This window comes from Scyliorhinus torazame, chromosome 3 (assembly GCF_047496885.1).
Source record: "Scyliorhinus torazame isolate Kashiwa2021f chromosome 3, sScyTor2.1, whole genome shotgun sequence".
NCBI classification, from domain to species: Eukaryota; Metazoa; Chordata; class Chondrichthyes; order Carcharhiniformes; family Scyliorhinidae; genus Scyliorhinus; species Scyliorhinus torazame.
This window is the reverse complement of record NC_092709.1, coordinates 199,798,751-199,817,509: the sequence shown is the minus strand read 5'-3', so window position 1 is coordinate 199,817,509 and position 18,759 is coordinate 199,798,751. Positions and strand designations below refer to the sequence as shown.

At 43.1% G+C, this 18,759-nt stretch overlaps 1 protein-coding gene across 2 annotated transcripts in view; it reads left to right on the top strand.

The window, feature by feature from the left end:
- Window positions 1–18,759, top strand: part of tec (tec protein tyrosine kinase) — a 266,972-nt gene that overhangs the window by 121,206 nt on the left and 127,007 nt on the right. For both annotated transcript variants that reach the window (XM_072496724.1, XM_072496725.1), the window contains exons 4-6: window positions 11,069–11,150; window positions 12,837–12,965; window positions 14,445–14,482. In XM_072496724.1, coding sequence (XP_072352825.1) covers window positions 11,069–11,150; window positions 12,837–12,965; window positions 14,445–14,482 — 249 coding nt within the window. The remainder of the gene's footprint in view (window positions 1–11,068; window positions 11,151–12,836; window positions 12,966–14,444; window positions 14,483–18,759) is intronic.

Here is an 18,759-nt window from a genome sequence, read left to right as displayed (position 1 = left end):
TGGCTTTAGAGCAGCTTCCATGGTGCTGTTGGTGGATAATAAATTGATATACCGTCAATTCACTGTGAGACCGTGAGAACGAGTCAATAATCGACTTTATTATCCATGAACTCGCCTGCCAGTATCTGTTGTACAAATGAGTGCCACCCACAGGTGGCCGGTCTATATATCCCCCGGTGAGGGTGGAACCAGAGGCAGAGCCCACCGGGGTTCCAGTGCAGTCCCTGGAAGTAGACCATATTATCATTTCCAGGTCATGGGTCACAGCACTATACAGACATTTCATACTTGGGTGAATACATTCACCACACCCAAATTTTGAAATTGTGCCCTATCAACGAAGGCCTAGGTCGCTAATATATAACCGGAAGAACAAGGGTCCCAACACTGACCCCTGGGGAATTCTACTGCAGACCTTTCTCCTGGCTGAAACATACCCATTTACTGACGCTCTCTGTTCCCGTCACTCAATCAATTCTGTTTCCATGTTATCTCTCTTCCTATTATTCCATGCGCTGTAACTTCGCTCACATGTCTTTGTGTGGCACTCTATCAAATGCATCTTGGAAGTCCATTGACCCTTTTTGTTACCTCTTCAAAAACTCCAAGTTAGTTAAAAATGATTTTGCTGTAAGAAATCCATGTTTACTTTCCTTAATTAAACTATATTTATCCATGTGATTATTAATTTTGCCACAAATTATTCTTTCAAGAGGTTTCTCTACCACCATAATTAAACTGACTGGGATGCAATTGCTGAGTTTATCTTTGCACACTTTTTTTGAACAAGGGTATAGCACTTGCAATTCTCCAGTCCTCTGAGTCTAAGGAAAACTGAAAACGTAGGGCCAGTGCCTCTGCAATTTCAACTTTCACTTATCCTACAGAATACTTGGCCAATTATGCCAGAATCAAAACTGATCTAATTAAAAACCTTAGAAAAGGAGATAAGATGCACAAGGGCTGATTCTAATTCCCTCTATCTGATGTAATTGGGACAGTAGTGGCCCAGAATGGTGTCAGGTTGTTTACTGACACATTTAGATTGCTGTTCTGATTGCTGTCATCTTGCATATTAGAGCCCTAAGACCCAATTACTGTCATCTTGGGTATGCATATCGGAGCCCGAAGACAAGATTGGGATTGATGTCCGATGTATGAAATACAAATTCACAGAAGGTTGCTAGGATGTTTAAAAAAACATATTGAAAAAAAATAATGCTTTTGACAGTGCCAGGAGAAGCAAAAGTGCTTGGTCACAGTCCCTCTAGAATCATCCCTCCCCCAGGCTCCGACTGTTGCCGGCATTGTGGAAGATGGCAATTTTCCCGCCTTTCCAGAATTTGGAGGGATCCTATTCTAAAGAAGATTATCAACCCTTCATTTTATTATCCTAAGGGAATGTTATAACGATAGCGAATGTAGTTTCCATTTCTGAAAACTATCAGTCCATTATAGTGTGCAAAAAGAATTGAGAAATGAAGTTAAAATTCTCTAAACGATCAGGTTTTCATTGGACGCAAAGAAGTTTACTTTATTTTTTTCTCTGCTGCATGCATACTAGCTGTCCATCTATGAAGGAAGTGGGTAGTTCCACAATTTCCTGCCCTATACTGGTGAATTTTAAACTGCGAATAAAATGTGATCTGTGGCTCACTCTGCAAAGCAAATATATGGTAAATGTGACTTAGTGTGAACGATTTATTCGGTTATTTCTACTCGTTACTTTTATAGAGAATTTAATATTTTCTGTTTTTTCCCCTTGTATTATCACAGTGTAAATCCCCATGTATAATATCCCTCTCGAGAAACTGGAGGGTGTTATAAACACAATTAATTGTCAAATGGACTAATTATTGCTCGCTATAAGAAAATCTAAACCAAAGTTTTTTTAAAAAATTATTACTGAGGATGAGAGTGGTGCCTGTCAACAAAATAAAGGCCCAATCACACATTAATCTGAGGACAAACCTGCGTGTCTGGGATATAAATTTCAATACAATTTTTCCAACTTGCGTATTTTAATTACAGTGTTTTATCAGAGCCACGAAGGATCCAACACTAGTTTGTAGAGATATGGACCGATATGACCCACGTTCCTCTGGAAAATTCGCCTTCTTCAGGATTAGAGGGATAGAGGCCTGTGCCAGTGTGGCCGGCAGCACCCGAATAATTGAACATGCTCAGCAAGTGCAACCCCTGTTCTGTTGCAAATTTTTTGTAAAATCTCAATGGGAATCCGTCCGGGCCCAGTTCCTTCCTAGACTGTATGAACAAGAACAAAGAAAATTACAGCACAGGAACAGGCCCTTCGGCCCTCCCGACCTGTGCCGATCCAGATCCTTTATCTAAACATGTCTTCTATTTTCCAAGAATCTACTTCCCTCTGTTCCCTGCCCGTTCATATATCTGTCTAGATGCATCTTAAATGATGCTATTGTGCCCGCCTCTACCACCTCCGCTGGCAAAGCATTCCAGGCACCCACCACCATCTGCGTAAAAACACTTTCCACGCACATCTCCCTTAAACTTTCCCCCTCTCACCTTGAAATCGTGACCCCTTGTAATTGACACCCCCACTCTTGGAAAAAGCTTGTTGCTATCCACCCTGAACATACCTCTCATAATTTTGTAGACCTCAATCAGGTCCCCCCTCAACCTCCGTCTTTCCAACGAAAACAATCCTAATCTACTCAACCTTTCTTCATAGCTAGCACTCTCCATACCAGGCAACATCCTGGTGAACCTCCTCTGCACCCTCTCTAAAGCATCCACATCCTTCTGGTAATGTGGCGACCAGAACTGCACGCAGTATTCCAAATGTGGCCTAACCAAAGTCCTATACAACTGTAACATGACCTGCCGACTCTTGTACTCAATACCCCGTCCGATGAAGGCAAGCATGCTGTGTGCCTTCTTGACCACTCTATCGACCTGCGTTGCCACCTTCAGGGTACAATGGACCTGAACTCCCAGATCTCTCTGTACATCAATTTTCCCCAGGACTCTTCCATTGACCTTATAGTCCGCTCTTGAATTAGATCTTCCAAAATGCATCACCTCGCATTTGCCTGGATTGAATTCCATCTGCCATTTCTCTGCCCAACTCTCCAATCTATCTATATTTTGCTGTATTCTCTGACAGTCCTCCTCGCTATCTGCAACTCCACCAATCATGTATGTATATCACAAACAAGAGTGGTCCGAGCACGGATCCCTGTGGAACACCACTAGTCACCTTTCTCCATTTTGAGACACTCCCTTCCACCACTACTCTCTGTCTCCTGTTGCCCAGCCAGTTCTTTATCCATCTAGCTAGTCCACCATGTATATGACATCTACAGCCCTTGCCTCATCAATTAACTTTGTCACTTCTTCAAAGAATTCTATTAGGTTTGTAAGACATGACATCCCCTGCACAAAACCATGCTGCCTATCACTGATAAGTCTATTTTCTTCCAAATGTGAATAGATCCTATCCCTCAGTATCTTCTCCAACAGTTTGCCTACCACTGACGTCAAGCTCACAAGTCTATAATTCCCTGGATTATCCCTGCTACCCTTCTTAAACAAAGGGACAACATTAGCAATTCTCCAGTCCTCCGGGACCTCACCCATGCTCAAGGATACTGCAAAGATTTCTGTTAAGGCCCCAGCTAATTTCATCCCTCGCTTCCCTCAGTAACCTGGGATAGATCCCATCCGGACCTGGGGACTTGTCCACCTTAATGCCTTTTAGAATACCCAAAACGTCCCCCTTCCTTATGCCGACTTGACCTAGAGTATTTAAACATCCATCCCTAGCCTCAACATCCGTCATGTCCCTCTCCTTGGTGAATACCGATGCAAAGTTTTCATTAAGAATCTCACCCATTTCCTCTGACTCCACGCATAGATTCCCTCTTTTGTCTTTGAGTGGGCCAATCCTTTCTCTAGTTACCCTCTTGCTCCTTATATACGAATAAAAGGCTTTGGGATTTTCCTTAACCCTGTTAGCCAAAGATATTTCATGACCCCTTTTAACCCTCTTTATTGCGGGTTTGAGATTTGTCCTACTTTCCTGATATTCCTCCAAAGCTTCATCAGTTTTAAGTCGCCTAGATCTTGTGTATGCTTCCTTTTGCATCTTTGCTAGTCTCACAATTCCACCCGTCATCCATGGTTCCCTAATCTTGCCATTTCTATCCCTCATTTTCACAGGGACATGTCTGTCCTGCACTCTAATCAAACTTTCCTTAAAAGACTCCCACATTTCAAATGTGGATTTACCCTTAAACAGCTGCTCCCAATCCACATTCCCTAGCTCCTGCCGAATTTTGTTATACTTGGCCTTTCCCCAATTTAGCGCACTTCCTTTAGGACCACTCTCGTCTTTGTCCATGAGTATTCTAAAACTTACGGAATTGTGATCGCTATTCCCAAAGTAATCACCGACTGAAACTTCAACCACCTGACTGGGATCATTCCCCAATACCAGGTCCAGTATGGCCCCTTCCCGAGTTGGACTATTTACATACTGCTTTAAAAAGCTCTCCTGGATGTTCCTTACAAATTCTGCTCCATCTACGCCTCCAACACTACATGAGTCCCATTCAATGTTGGGGAAGTTAAAATCTCCCATCACGAGCACCCTATTGCCCCTACATTTTTCTATAATCTGTCTACATATTTGTACCTCTACTTCATGCTCGCCTTTGAGAGGCCTGTAGTAAAGTCCCAACAATGTTACTGCACCCTTCCTATTTCTTAGCTCTACCCATATTGGCTCAGTGCTCAAATCCTCCATCGTGCCCTCCTTAATCACAGCTGTGATATCATCTCTGACCAGTAATCCAACTCCTCCACCCCTTTTACCTCCCTCTCTATCCCTCCTGAAGCATCTATACCCTGGGATATTTAGTTGCCAGTCTTGCCCTTCCCTCAACCAAGTCTCAGCAATACCAATAACATCATATTCCCAGGTACTAATCCAAACCCTAACTTCATCTGCCTTACCTGCTACACTTCTCGCATTGAAACAAATGCACATCAGACCACCTGTCCTTTTGCGTTCATCATCTCTTCCCTGTCTACTCTTCCCCTTAGTCACATTGAGTTTATTATCTCGTACCTTACTGGCTTTAGTTGCTGCCTCTTTACTGACCTTTAACTTCCTAATCTGGTTCCCATCCCCCTGCCACATTAGTTTAAAACCTCCCCAACAGTGTTAGCAAAAGCACCCCCATGGACATTGGTTCCAGTCCTGCCCAGGTGTAGACCATCCGATTTGTAATGGTCCCACCGCCCCCAGAACCGGTTCCAATGTCCCAAAAATCTGAACCCCCTCCCTCCTGCACCATCTCTCAAGCCACGTATTCATTCTGACTATTCTTGAATTTCTACTCTGACCTCTCGTGGCACTGGTAGCAATCCTGAGATTATTACCTTTTGAGGTCCTACTTTTTAACTTATCTCCTAACTCCCTAAATTCTGATTGTAGGACCTCATCCCGTTTTTTTACCTATATCATTGGTGCCTATATGCACCATGACAACTGGCTGTTCACCCTCCCCCATCAGTATGTCCTGCAGCCGATCTGAGACAATACTGACCCGTGCACCCGGGAGGCAACATCAGTATGGAACTGATACACTTCATAATTTCCTCGAGCCCAAAGAGATGCTTCCAGCCCCTGCACTTTCTCCATCTCCATCACTGGGAAGTCCAACTCATCCAAGAACTGGAGCCAATCCAAGCCTCTCTCTGGAGGCACTGACCTTTCCAACCCCGATAAAAGGTCTTGTGCTCAATTCCGCCCTTCTGGATCAGAAACCACTCCTCCCCCCCCCGGGCACTAACTTGAACTATCTCCTGAGAGGCCGCCTGTCGTCAATGAGCCTTCTCTTCCCCCCCCCCCCCCCCCCCCCCCTCATGCTCATATGACATTCCTCTCGCATGTCATAGTTGGCTAACCGCCTTCCCTGTCAATATCACCGTAAACTCCATCTGGAGCTTCTTCCTCTTCACCAGCAACAACTCCTCTGCCAGCCATTGTCTCTCCACCCTCCCCACCATGTCCCTGTGAGCCTTAATGAAAATCTGGTCCCACCCCCATAATTACCGCCGTTAGCGCCCCCAAGAATGTGGAAGATGAGACCTCTCTGTTCTTGTTAGACTCCGCATATGTCCCGGTAGCAGAAGGTATTCCCTCACATGCGCCCTTTTCCGCTAGCAATGCCACATCCAACCTCCACGGGAGTTGCTGAGCGCAGCTCTTCTCCAAACACAGTTCCACATAGTGCAGAGCATGGTTGGATATGACGATTGCTAAATATTCAACCCCTACCACCCCTGGGAGCAGTGCCTTACCCACCACAAAAAAGTCAAATGTGGAGTAGACCTGATGCAGATGTGAAAAGAAGAATAACACTTTCTCCCTCGTGTGCCTAAATCTCCAGTGGTCCGCTCCCCCATCTGCTCCATAAACCCTATTGGCTCTTTCGCCACCGCCGATATCTAGAGGGATTTGTGGCATGACCTATCTAGCTTGACATCAAGCACCCAATTCAGGTCTCGCTCTCTTCCCCTCCCGATCAACTGATGTCGGTCCAGGTCAAAGATGGCCACCAACACCCTCTTAATAAAATCCGTATCCTCCCAATTCAACGCGTACACGGGAGCCCCTTCCAACTTCCCACTTCATTGAAATCATAGAATTTACAGTGCAGGATGAGGCCATTCGGCCTATCGAGTCTGCAGTGCAGAATGAGGCCATTTGGCCTAAATGTTCCTGACTCATGTTCCAAGACCCTCATCACCATGTCCCACAGAATTCGGTAATCTCTCTCTATTTAGATAAAATGCTGCTTTTCTGTTCTTCCAGCCAAAGTGGACAAGTTCACATTTTCCCACATTATACTCCAGCTGCCATTTTTTTGTCTACTCACTTAACCTACCTATATCCCTTTGCAGGCCCATTGTGTCTTTCACCACTTAGTTGGAACTTTGTGTCATCACCAAATTTATGAATTATACATTCAGTCCCTTCATCTAAATCATTGATACACTGCAGATTGTGAACAGTTGAGGCCCAGCACTGATCTTGTGGCACTCCACTCATCACATCTGGCTAACCTGAAAATTACCCATTCATGCATACTTTCTGTTTCCTATTAGCTTGTTTCCTGCCAGCCAAACAATCCTCTATCCGCGATAACATGTTACCCTCTACACAGTGATTTCTTACTTTATTTAATAATCTTTGATATGGCACCTTGTGAAATGCTTTCTGGAAATTTAAGTGCACTGCATCCAAAGCTTCCCCTTTATCCACCTTGCTAGTTATTTTCTCAAAGAACTCCAATAAATTAGTTGAATGCTTTTGTTATGATTCCAGTTGATAGACGGTAGATCCCAGAATGGAGCCCTGGCTCAAACGACTGGTTGTGATCTGCCGGCCATGTTGCACCTGAAAGTCAGCGCTCTGTGGTGCAACATGGGCAGTACATGGCAGGAGATGCCACTCCTGGAATCTACATGGCTCGCCATGGCGTCATTTAGCACTGGTCCACACAAACATGTGTGTGGTGGGGGGGGGGTTCTCCCCGGCCATTGGGAGGCCCCCGGGTGGTCAGGCTCTGGGCAGGGTGACACCTTTCCATTCCTGGTGCTAAGCTGCTAAGGTAACCGAGGTGTTGGGATCTATCCCCTTCACCTCGAAGACCTCGGGCGAGTGCTGTTACAGGTGGAACAACACTCGTGGGGGTCTCCCAGGGGTTCGGAGGCCCCTAGGTGCTTGCTCTCCGGGCAGGGTGGCACCCTGGCACTGCTGGTGCCAGTCTGCTACCCTGGCACTACCAGCCTGGGCTCCAGCCTAGCACTGCCAAGGTGTCCAGGCAGTTTGATCCTGAATGGTCAAGGCAATACTCTGAGCAATGAGTCATTGAATGGCTGTCACTTATTTTGTTTAGCTGAAATAGTGGGATATGTGTGTGTTCTTTGTCTGAAAGAACAAGGCCCTGTGTATTAGTATATGTAGCTTCCAGCACACACACATGCACCACACTGCAAGTCCAACTGACAAACTTAAATTAGTTGTCAGTGTAATCTTAGCACACAGGATTATTTAGTAGATGGTGTCCAATTGCGTGATTATAACTAATGTTGGACAATGTGTTTAGAGTTTTGCAAGCAGAAGCTGGTTGGGTACGGTCTGCACCTTGCTTGTTGTGAACAGCGGCTGGGACATGTTGTTTGATACTGCCATTCTTTGGGACATACGGCCCACATACCTAGCATCACACTGGCACAGAGATTCATGTACCAAATTGCTTATTTCGTGGTAAGCAGAACCTCTCTTTGGTGGCGTGACGGCAAGATCCTGTTAGTGGTGAATAACGCTTAATTTGCTAGTGCATGGTAGCAGCATGAAACAGCCAGCTTCGCCTATTGCTCAAATTTTTGAGGTACCTTGCCCTTCCAGGGTAGTCTGTGGTAGATTGGCACTTTTTGGGGCCAAAGATGGCGGCCTTCGGCCTGCTCATAATTGTGCATGATATAAAGTGTGAATTGACCTGATTAGGGTAGCCATTGTCCTGCAGGATGATGCACCCTATTTCAGCATCAAGCTTGCGTGGTGAGCAAATGGCTCGGGCCAAGGTTGTCAATCAGACCAATCTTCTAATACAGCCAATTTTATGTTGCTCACACAAATGAGAAATGTAGTATGTGAATTTCAGTGACAGCGTGATGGCTGACGGGTCATATTAAAGAGCATGTCCCAGTTGCTGTCTCTTTTTCAGCAATACTGAATTCCCACCGTTACTATTTCGTATCTCTACCCAAACATATATTTTACATCTTGCTCTCCAGAATTAAAGTCACCTCTCTCTAATGTGCTAATGCCATCCTTAATTAACATGGCTACCCTTCCACCTTTTCCTAGCTTCCTGTTCTTCTGAAATGTCATTTACCCTTGAATATTCAGGTCCCAGCCATTGCCATCTTGAAGCCATGTTTCTATAATGACAATCAGATCAGACATATTTGTTTCTATTTCTGCCCTCAATTCATCCTTATTATTTTGAATGCCACCAGCATTTAGATGCAGTGCCTGAAACAGCCCTTTTACTATTTTCTTAATCGTTACCCCTCTCTACTGGCACACTCTAAAGCTTGTATGCTCTGTCCATTCCTGCCACACTTCTTGCAGCCTTACTCTCTTGTCTTTTCTCTCTTTAATTTATCACTTTCTCCCCACAGTTAACTCTTCCCACTATTTATCTTAAAGTCTCCTCTACTGCCCTCGTTATTAAAATGATCCGAAAGCTGGTCCCAGCACGATTCAGATGAAGAACATCCCTGTGCAGCTTCCATTTCTCCCAGTTGTGCTGCCACGACCCCATGAATTGAAACCCATTTCTCCCACACCAAACTTTGGGCTGTGCATTTAACTCTCTAATGTTAGCTTATCCTATGTCCATTTGCTCATGGCTCAGGTGATAATTCTGAAATTATTGAGTTTGAGATTGTTTTTTAATTTATCCCCTAGTTTCCTAATCTGATCCTCTCTCCTAGCCATATCCATATCGTTTGTACCAATGTGAATCACGACCACTTGATCTGACCCCTCCCATGACCAATTGACCCTCCCCCTCCCACTGCAAGTTCCTTTCCACTCCGTAGCAGATGTCCTGAACCCTGGCACTGTGCAGGCAACACAGCCTTCTAGACTTTCTCACAGCTGCAGAGAACTGTGTCTATCCCTCTGACTATGCTGTCCCCTAATACTATTTAACTCCCCTCACTTGAATAACTTCATGTAGCACTGTACCATGGCCAGCTTTCTTATTGGCCCTGCAACCCCTACGTTCATCCTGACAGGCTGCAAACACCTCAAATCTGTTGATCAGTTGCAAAGGCTGAGGCTCCTCCACATCTACCTTCTCGATTCTCATATCTGCCTCAAATTTGGAAGGAAAATGGATTGCTTACCTTTATGCAAAGGAATTGGAAAACAAGAATAAAGAAGTCTTGCTGCAGTTGAACAGTGATTTGGTGAGACCCACACCTGGAATGCAGTGTGCAGTTTTGGTCTTCATTTTTAAAGAAAGATATGCTTGCATTGAAGGTTTACTCAATTGGTCCCTGGGCTGAGAGGGATGTGCTATAATGAGAGGCTGAGTAAATTCGACCTACGTTCTCTGGAGTTTCCTCTGACTGGGGAAATCTAGAATGCAGAGGCACAGTTTTGGACTAAGATGTCGATCATTTAGGACTGAGGAGAAATTTCTTGAGTCAGAGGGTTCTGACCCTGAGGAATCCTCTACCTTAGAGGGCTGTGGCTATTCCATCATTGACTATATTTAAGACTGGGAAAGACAAATGTCTGGTCTCTCGAGGATATCAAGGAGGGATAGGATCTCTCAAGGATATGGGAAATGGGCAGGAAAGTTGATTTGAAACCCAAGATCAACCATGATATTGAATGGTGGAGCCGGCTAAATTAGTCGTATGGTCTATTCCTGCTCTGTTCTCTTCTGAATATTTGTGACTTCACTGTAATAATGGGATTTAAAGCTTGAGCAGTTCATAGTGGTCCAATGTCTATGTTTTTTTGTTACTTCTATGACACCCACACTTTACTATGTAGCTTGTTAATTTAATTTTATAGTTCTATTTTGCTTTTTTAATTGTGTTTTAACTTATTTCCAACCTCATTACATTCCCTTTGGTCACCAAATCCTATATTGTCTATTAACTTATTTTATGGTTTTCTATTTAGTTTTAAGTTTACTCGTGTCTCTTTATTTATCCATAGTTTTTCAATATTAAATAGTTTGTTCTTGCTTTTAAAGATAATGTATTTCTCCTGAACGCTCTGGGTTGCTGTGTTAAATATTTCTCACTATGTTTTACCTGCCTTTTTTCAAAATGATTGTTTCATCAAAAACATTTATTGGTCCTTTATTACTTTTTAGAGTGAGATGAGCCATGAGGCAATTCTGACAATTGTCTGTCCAATGCAAGTGATGCAATGGCTAGAATTTTTATACCCATCATTGTGACTTTAACTTTTTTTTTGTTCCAGATTATATATGACTGTAATACCTTGTATATTTTTGCTCCAACTGCTGAGAGTAGAAGCGTGTGGGTGAAAACGCTAAAAGAAGGTAAGAATTCTAAGTAATAATCATCTTTTTCTAATGTTTTATTTGTTCATTGTATCTGGGTATTGCTAACAAGTTCCCCCTTTTTATTTTTATTTACATGGATTATTTATTTAGCGTGTGGCACTGTAAACATTTTTTTGCACGGCCACACTTAAGGTAGCTTCATTTTGCTGACTTGTGCAGGGATTTTTGGGTTGCCAGGCTAGTGCCCATCATTGATTGCCCTTGAGAGATGGTGGTGAGCTGCTGCCTTGAACGGCTGCTGCAGTCCGTATGATTGTGCACCCACAGTGCTGTTAGGTTGGGAGATCCATTATCTTGATTCAGTGTTATTGACAGACTGCTTAACTCAAATTGAAGAAAATACTCCATGAAATGCCATAAAATTTGTGAGGGTTTTTTTTTTCAAATTCCAAAGAAACATACAAAATTATACACAGAAACTCTTCATTCTATGTGCCTCCAAATCAGTTCTCCATTATGCCAATGCGATTACACAATTTATTTTTTACGTCCTTCAAATTTTTAGCTTATTTATTGGCTCTAATTGAAATCAGTAGCTGTCCAAATAGGGTTTTGTGGTGCCCAGTATGGTAATCCTATAAAACTAGGAATGTTAATTCGGTTAACCCTTTTGCTGAAGGGTAAATTCTTGATGTTGAAAATTTGGCACATCTATGTTTGGAAAGTGGCACTGTCTCAAACGGATGCAGAGATGTATTATGGTAGGAGGTCATGGCAGACAGTTGAATGACTATGGTTTTTCATGTTGAATTTATAAAATAGGGGATGTGGAGAACCAGGTCGTAGGAAAGCTTTAGCAGGAAGGAAGGAAAAAAAAAAGCACATGCTGAACTGTTTTAACTGTTACTAGAAAATCAAGTTTGTGGAATTAGTAAAATCATTAGAGTCGTTGTTCCGTCAGTCCTCTTGGGTTGAGAATAACAGGTGATGTTAGAAAGGGCATGTGAAACAATGATGGGAGAAAAGTGCATACGTCAAAAGCAGAGGGGCCATCATGGCTGACCCACAGGCAAGTTCTTCACCCTTCTCTCTCTGCTCCTTGTTGGATGACTAGCCTCAGGCACTGAAATCAATAACAGTATATCTGAGTTTCCTCAGTAGACCAGGGAATGGTTCAATAGTACAGAGTAGTCTCAATCCAGCCAGCTATCTCGTTTTTACTCCATTTCAGTTACTGCTATAGCTTGGCTAATAAGAGCATTTATAGAACATTTTTGGGAGGATTCATTAGATTGCGTAACGTCATTGAGACAATTGTTACTATATCATCTGTGGAAGGAATAAACTTGGTTGTCTGAAAAGTTGTTTTTTTCAGTTTATTCATACTTTTTATTTTTGTTAAACTTCATTGCTGATGATATCAGCACTGCAGAGAGCCATAGCACGTGGCTCTGGTACTTTCCATGTAGGTCTCAAGCACCTAATACTAGTAAAGTTAACATGCTTTCATGAGGAAATTGCCGTTCAGTTTCAACTTACGGATTTAAACAAATTACTTCTAAGCATACGTTCAGTCTGCTTTAGACATTGTTGAGCTTTAAATTTAGACAAGATCTGATTGTTCTGAAATTAGAATCTATTTTCCTCAACTGGGCTTGTATTTAACTTTCTGATCATCATTCTTTGAAGCTAATTTGTACCTTTTTTATCTTCTTAAATTAGAAATAAGAAATAATGAATTAATAGTGCCAAAATATCATCCAAGGTTCTGGGCAGAAGGAGTATGGCAATGTTGTAGACAAGCAGATAAACTTGCTCCAGGTTGTGAGGAATATAACCTCTTTGGTAATAGTAAGTATTGCATTTTTTATTGCTGATGAACCAAGTATTTTAATTTGGAAGCATACTGCGCATTTGCCATGTTGAGTGGGGGTGGGGGTTGGTGGTGCACGGTTCTGGTTGGTGAGAGAGAGTGAGGCTTGGAAAACAGCAGTTATTAAGACTGTTGAGTTACTGACCAATCTGGTTCAAAGAACTCTGCTTTAGTTGGCGACAACGGCTTGGGTTGCAGTAGACACTGAAGAATCCTGAGCAAACAGGCTTTGATGTCCGTGTTTCCCAATTTCTGGAAAGGAACCCAAAACGGGCATGAGGCTACTCATTTACATATTGAAGTAGTCTAACCCCTGTTTTAGGTGACTGTTAGGGGCACACTTAAAAGAAAAATGGCTTAATTTCAGGTCAGACCTTTATCATACATCGTGGAAGAAATTTGAGCCTCATGTCATTCAGTCCATAATTAATGCTATTATTAAGATGCTCCAAAGTGCTTTAAACCCAGTGAATTGTTTTTTATGACATGTAGTTACTATTGTTTATAGGTAAATTCAGCTGTCATTGTTGACATGCTCATTGCACAAATGATCATTGAATGTCTAAGCAAATAATGACCAAGCTGTCCATACAATAAATTATGTCAAGAATACACCGCATTCACAATTGGTAATTCAGCAGGGTTCCTGTGCATTTTTAGTCTTTCAGATCACCTTTACCTACTATTGAGTCATTTTTACCGTTCAAATTTCTGGATTAGGCTTTGATTGAAATTTGCTTATGAGTATGTTGAATGTTTACTGTGTCATGGGAGTGTCCCTTAAATAAATGTTTTGTCTTATCACATGTCTTCAGTGATGTCATTGTGTGGGTGGAACTGGGCTGTGGCCCTGGGTTTTACTTACATTTTGGTCTGGGCTTGTTTTGGTGGCTCTTGAGTTTTTTGCTTTCGTTTTCACATTTGCCTGCTGTATTCAGATAGACCAGTACCTTGGAGTGTCTCTCTACCTTCAGTTTAAAAGCTGTGTCCAGACTGCTTGATAACTTGAAAATAAATAATTGCTTTCTGGAAGGAATTCAAACCTGCTGTTTTGAAAAGGAGACAAGAGCATCTAAACCAGTTCGAGTGCTGTTAGCTGGGCCACAGCTAAAGGGTTTCCTGATTATGGGATCTTGTTATTAAATTGGAACGGCTTAAGGGGGAAATTTATAAAGGGTTATACATAGAGTACTGTAGCTGTGTGAGGTATTTATGTTGGTAGTTGATAAAAATGCTTAGTGTGTGTTTCTAAAAATGTTAACTAAATTTGTAGAATAAACTTTGTTTCTGATTAAAAGTGCTTAAGGCCTCTGTTGAATAACACTTGAAAGGCAGCCCAATCAAGCATTGACTGTAGAAATATCCATCAATCTACAAACCAAATTCTTTTGACTATAGTTAAACATTAGCACAGCTTTTTATAGATTTATGTTGAAAGTAATGTTTTTTCTTTTTAGTTACTCGAAAGCCACTCCCTCCAACCCCAGACGATGTGGTAAGAAATTATTTAAAAATTAATTAATTCTCCTTAATATTTTGCAATTATATGCATGCCCTTATTAATGGTCTGTTACTAAGTGTAAACAATATTTCTAAGAGTTGTTAGTAATGAAAGCTAAATATCAGGTCATTAGTTATTTGCTATAGTTGAGCAAAACTGTTCCAGCAGCTCCTGCAGATTAACTTTATGTTTGAGTATTATAGTATTGTCCTCACAGAAGTGAAGTGATTTGCTGAACCTAAGAAGGCACCCGGCTGTCATAGATGCTCAGGGTCAATGTCAGGTCTGTATTGACCATGGTTTGTTGTGGCTCTAGGTGCTGATTTGTATGTGGCAGTCCCTCCTGCAGCTGCCACAGATGGCCCGAGGTCGATGTTTTTTCTCCCAATGGGCTCTCTTCGATACCTGGTCATTTCTTTTGTCAACTGCTTTTTCCATGCTCTTCCCGACTGCTTGCCTCCAAGCACTGTGGTCAGCAGCGAGGACGTTCCACGCATCATCTCCCGACCCTGGTCAACCTGAGGTTTCACTTTCCGACATCTTTGCAGATGTGAGTGACCTGAGATGTGAGTTTTGTGCTGAGAGAGCAAGGTTGCCATAGAACATGATTTTGGAGATATGGCAGGCATCCATTTTCTCACATGAGCAGCACACATAGCAGTAGTAACACAAAGTCTCCATTAAATATCTCTATTTACCCTCCACGTCTTCAGCTTTATTTGTATTAATCTATAAAAAGATAAGTTGGGTACTGAGCCAACAGCATAAAGATCAGGGGTACTGAGCCAACAGCATTGCTCAACAGCTGGAAACAACGATCTAAATCTACTTAAGTGCAGCGACTGGATCATCACTTTCACAATAGAGGTCCACTGTCTAGGTAAGGTAACTTGGTTTGCCCAAGCCAGCAAAGAAAAGTAACAGCAGTTTCAGCTGCGGAGTTCAGTGTAGTATTGTGTTTTCATGTGCTGACCTACTCAATATCCTACCGTCTTTGCCCATCAGAGCCCAATTTGCCCACATTAGCCAATCAAAGCACCAGGACCATCCTGTCTGCAAACCATTGGGAGGGAAAAACATCATTTGACCTCAGGCCATCTGTGCCAGCTGTGGAAGGTACACCACCTGTAATTCCTGTCGTCCAGGGAGAAAACCAGCAATTGTCTAGATGACTTTGATAACCAGTGTAGAGAAAAGACAAGATTTTTCTGATGCTGAACTCCAGAGCAAATTATGAAGTCCATTATTGCCTCCACTCCTTTTGAGGAAAAGCTGTAAGGACAGTGTGGAGTGCATATTACAGATATCAGGCAATTATTGTAAGAAGACAGTATTAGCTAAATGTATGTTCCGAGATGTCTGTTGGTACAATATCCAAGGCACCCAGTTGTGTAATATCTGTGGACTCCCCCACGAACCATGTGGATGCCCTCCAAATGCTGACTCATACTAGGCATGCGGTGTTTGAGGCACTGGTCAGACTTTGCAGGAGGTCCAGCTGTAACAATGCAGGGTGAAGCCAGAGCTCAAACTGCAGGAGTGTGCCACCCATTGGAACAGGGAGATGAGACACCTCCAGGAATCTCCAAGTGCAGACCCACACACGGAATGGGGGAATGCATGACCAAAATGGAAGGGATGGTTTGAGGTGAAGACACCACAGAGGAACAATATTTTTTACACTTGGTGAGACAGGTCAATTCCATTAACAAAATATAAACTTTTGCAACACGCCGGATTGTCTGCCTCGACAAGCCTGATTGGCATTGACTGAGGTGACAATTGCTGCAGGTGTAAATATCAACACTCTACTGTTCCACATTCTCAAAAATATATACCATGTGAAAGTCTGTAGTCCATTGTGGTCCAACCCATAAGTGTAAGATTCTCAGCATACCATGGCTCAACAATAAAATGCCTCTGTTCCCTACTCAGACTTTCTATATAGTGGATGTAGCAGGATCGGCAGAAGATTTGCCGGCATGGAGCCAACTTAATATGATCACCAACCATGAGGTAAGTCAGTCTGAAGACTGTAGCAATCGAGGTGTGTACACTCCGAGAACAGAATGGTTCAGAGTCTCCTTTGGAAAGTGAAAGTGCTGAGGCCAGCACCAAAGAGTGTTGATGGCAGCCCAGTATCCAGTCTCCAGGAAACGTGGTAGAAGCTGAACACCGAAGGCAAATGGCCATATGATTGGGAATTTTTTTTCGGATGCCACTTTGGAACAGCCTGAAACCCGAGAGTTTGCGAGCAATCAGTGATACTGTTCTTGACAAGATTAAACAACAGAGAATCTCTCCAACCATACATCATCACCATGGATCCAGATCGCTACAGACTTGTTCACAGTCAATAGTAGGCTCCTGCTACCACTCAAAGTTTTGTATCATGCAGAAGCTTTAAGATGCGTTGTGTTCCATAGTGGCCTGCGCTGTTAATGCTATCTTTAGACTTTATGGTGCCCTAAGAGAATGGTATCTGACAACAGTCAAAAATAAAATGGAAGACATGTGTGACCGATGGTCCATCAGCCACATCACATCATTGCTTCAATATAATAATTCGTACAGGATGGGCGAACATATAGCCAGGATAGCCAAATCCTTGATCCAAAAGTGTTGATAAAAAGGGAAAAGTATCCAAGTTGCATTTTTGCATCTTTACACAACATCATTAAAACTCTGAATTGCTTTCACCTGCTGAGATTCTGTTTAGTCGGCCGGTGAGATCCACATTACCGAGTTATCAGCTCACCAAATTGAGATCACAGATCATCTACGTCAAAGGCAGAATAAGATGAAAAATATGCATGACATATGCAGGTGTAGAGTTTCTGCCACTATACATTGGCCAGAAGGTGAGGGTCCAAACCCGTAAGAACCGACTTGGACTCCAGTGGCATTGTCTAAGGAATGCAAAGAACCATGAACATCAAATGACGCAGTACTGTGAAGGAACTGATCGCTCCTCAGGGAAAACTCTGCTAGCCATGCACAAAATAGCCATGCACAAATTTAACACCCATCATCACCTGCGGGCAAGTAGATACGGTTTTCAGATGCAGCAACAAACAACGCATCAAATGTCACAATAACTCTATGGTCAGCCTGAACATGAACACAATCCTAAATGTGAAAGAACAGATGGTTCGAAATCGCAACCGCAAGTAGTGGTTACAAGATCTGGTTGAGTCAGCTGATTACCAATACACTTCTGAGAATATGAAATAAGCAATACCTAAAAGAGCCGAATGTTACATGTTAAATATTATTATAGCTGCCAATTGTTATGTTTTATGTAGGTTACTTGTTCATGTATATATTCATGGTAGACTGGACTAAACTGACATTTTTGGCTTATGGTCCAATTTTGCCATCTTGGATGCTTTTCATCACCTAAATATCTGGAGAAAATTGTCTCCCTTTGTCTTTCTGGACTTTTTTTCTTCATAGTATTTTTATTCCAAATTTTCAACACTTTTTTACAGTTTACAATAAACACAAGACCCACTAAGCACATTTAACCCCCCCCTCCCTCAGCAGCCAATGGTAACCAACTCCCCAAAATGCGTAATAAACAAACTCCAACTATTGTAGAACCTGTTAGTTATCCCTCTTAGAGCAAGTTTCACTTTCTCCAGGGCCAAAAACTCCAGGTCCCCCCGCCACACCGAGGCACAGGGTGGAGCAGCTGTCCTCCACCCCAACAAGACCCGCTTGCAAGCAATCAGCAAGGCGAGGCTAAGGATTTGCCGCTGCACCCATCTACAACTCCGACCGGTCCAACACCCTGAATATGGCTTCCAGGGACCAGGCTCCACATCAACATGCAGAACCCCAAAATGGTGCTGAAAACCGCTCTCCAAAACCTTTCCAACTTCAGTCAGGCCCAAAACATATGTACGTGGTTCGCTGGGCCCCTCCCACATCACTCACCGATATCTTCCACCCCTTCGATCAACCGGCTCATCCTTGACTTTATAAGGTGCAGCCTGTACGCCACCTTCAGCTGTATCAACCCCAGCCTCGCACACGAAGTCGAGGCATTCACCCCCCGCGTCACCTCACACCACAATCCCTACTCCAGTGCCATCCCCAGTTCTTCCACCCACTTTGCTGTAATCCCCTCCATGGACACCTTATCCCCCTCGAAAATCCTCCCATAAATCGCTGAGACCACCCCCCCCCCCCACTGACAGCACCGCCCCCAACAGGAGAAAGGAGGCGGGCGCTATTGGGAGGGTCGGGAGGACCTTCCTCGCAGTGTC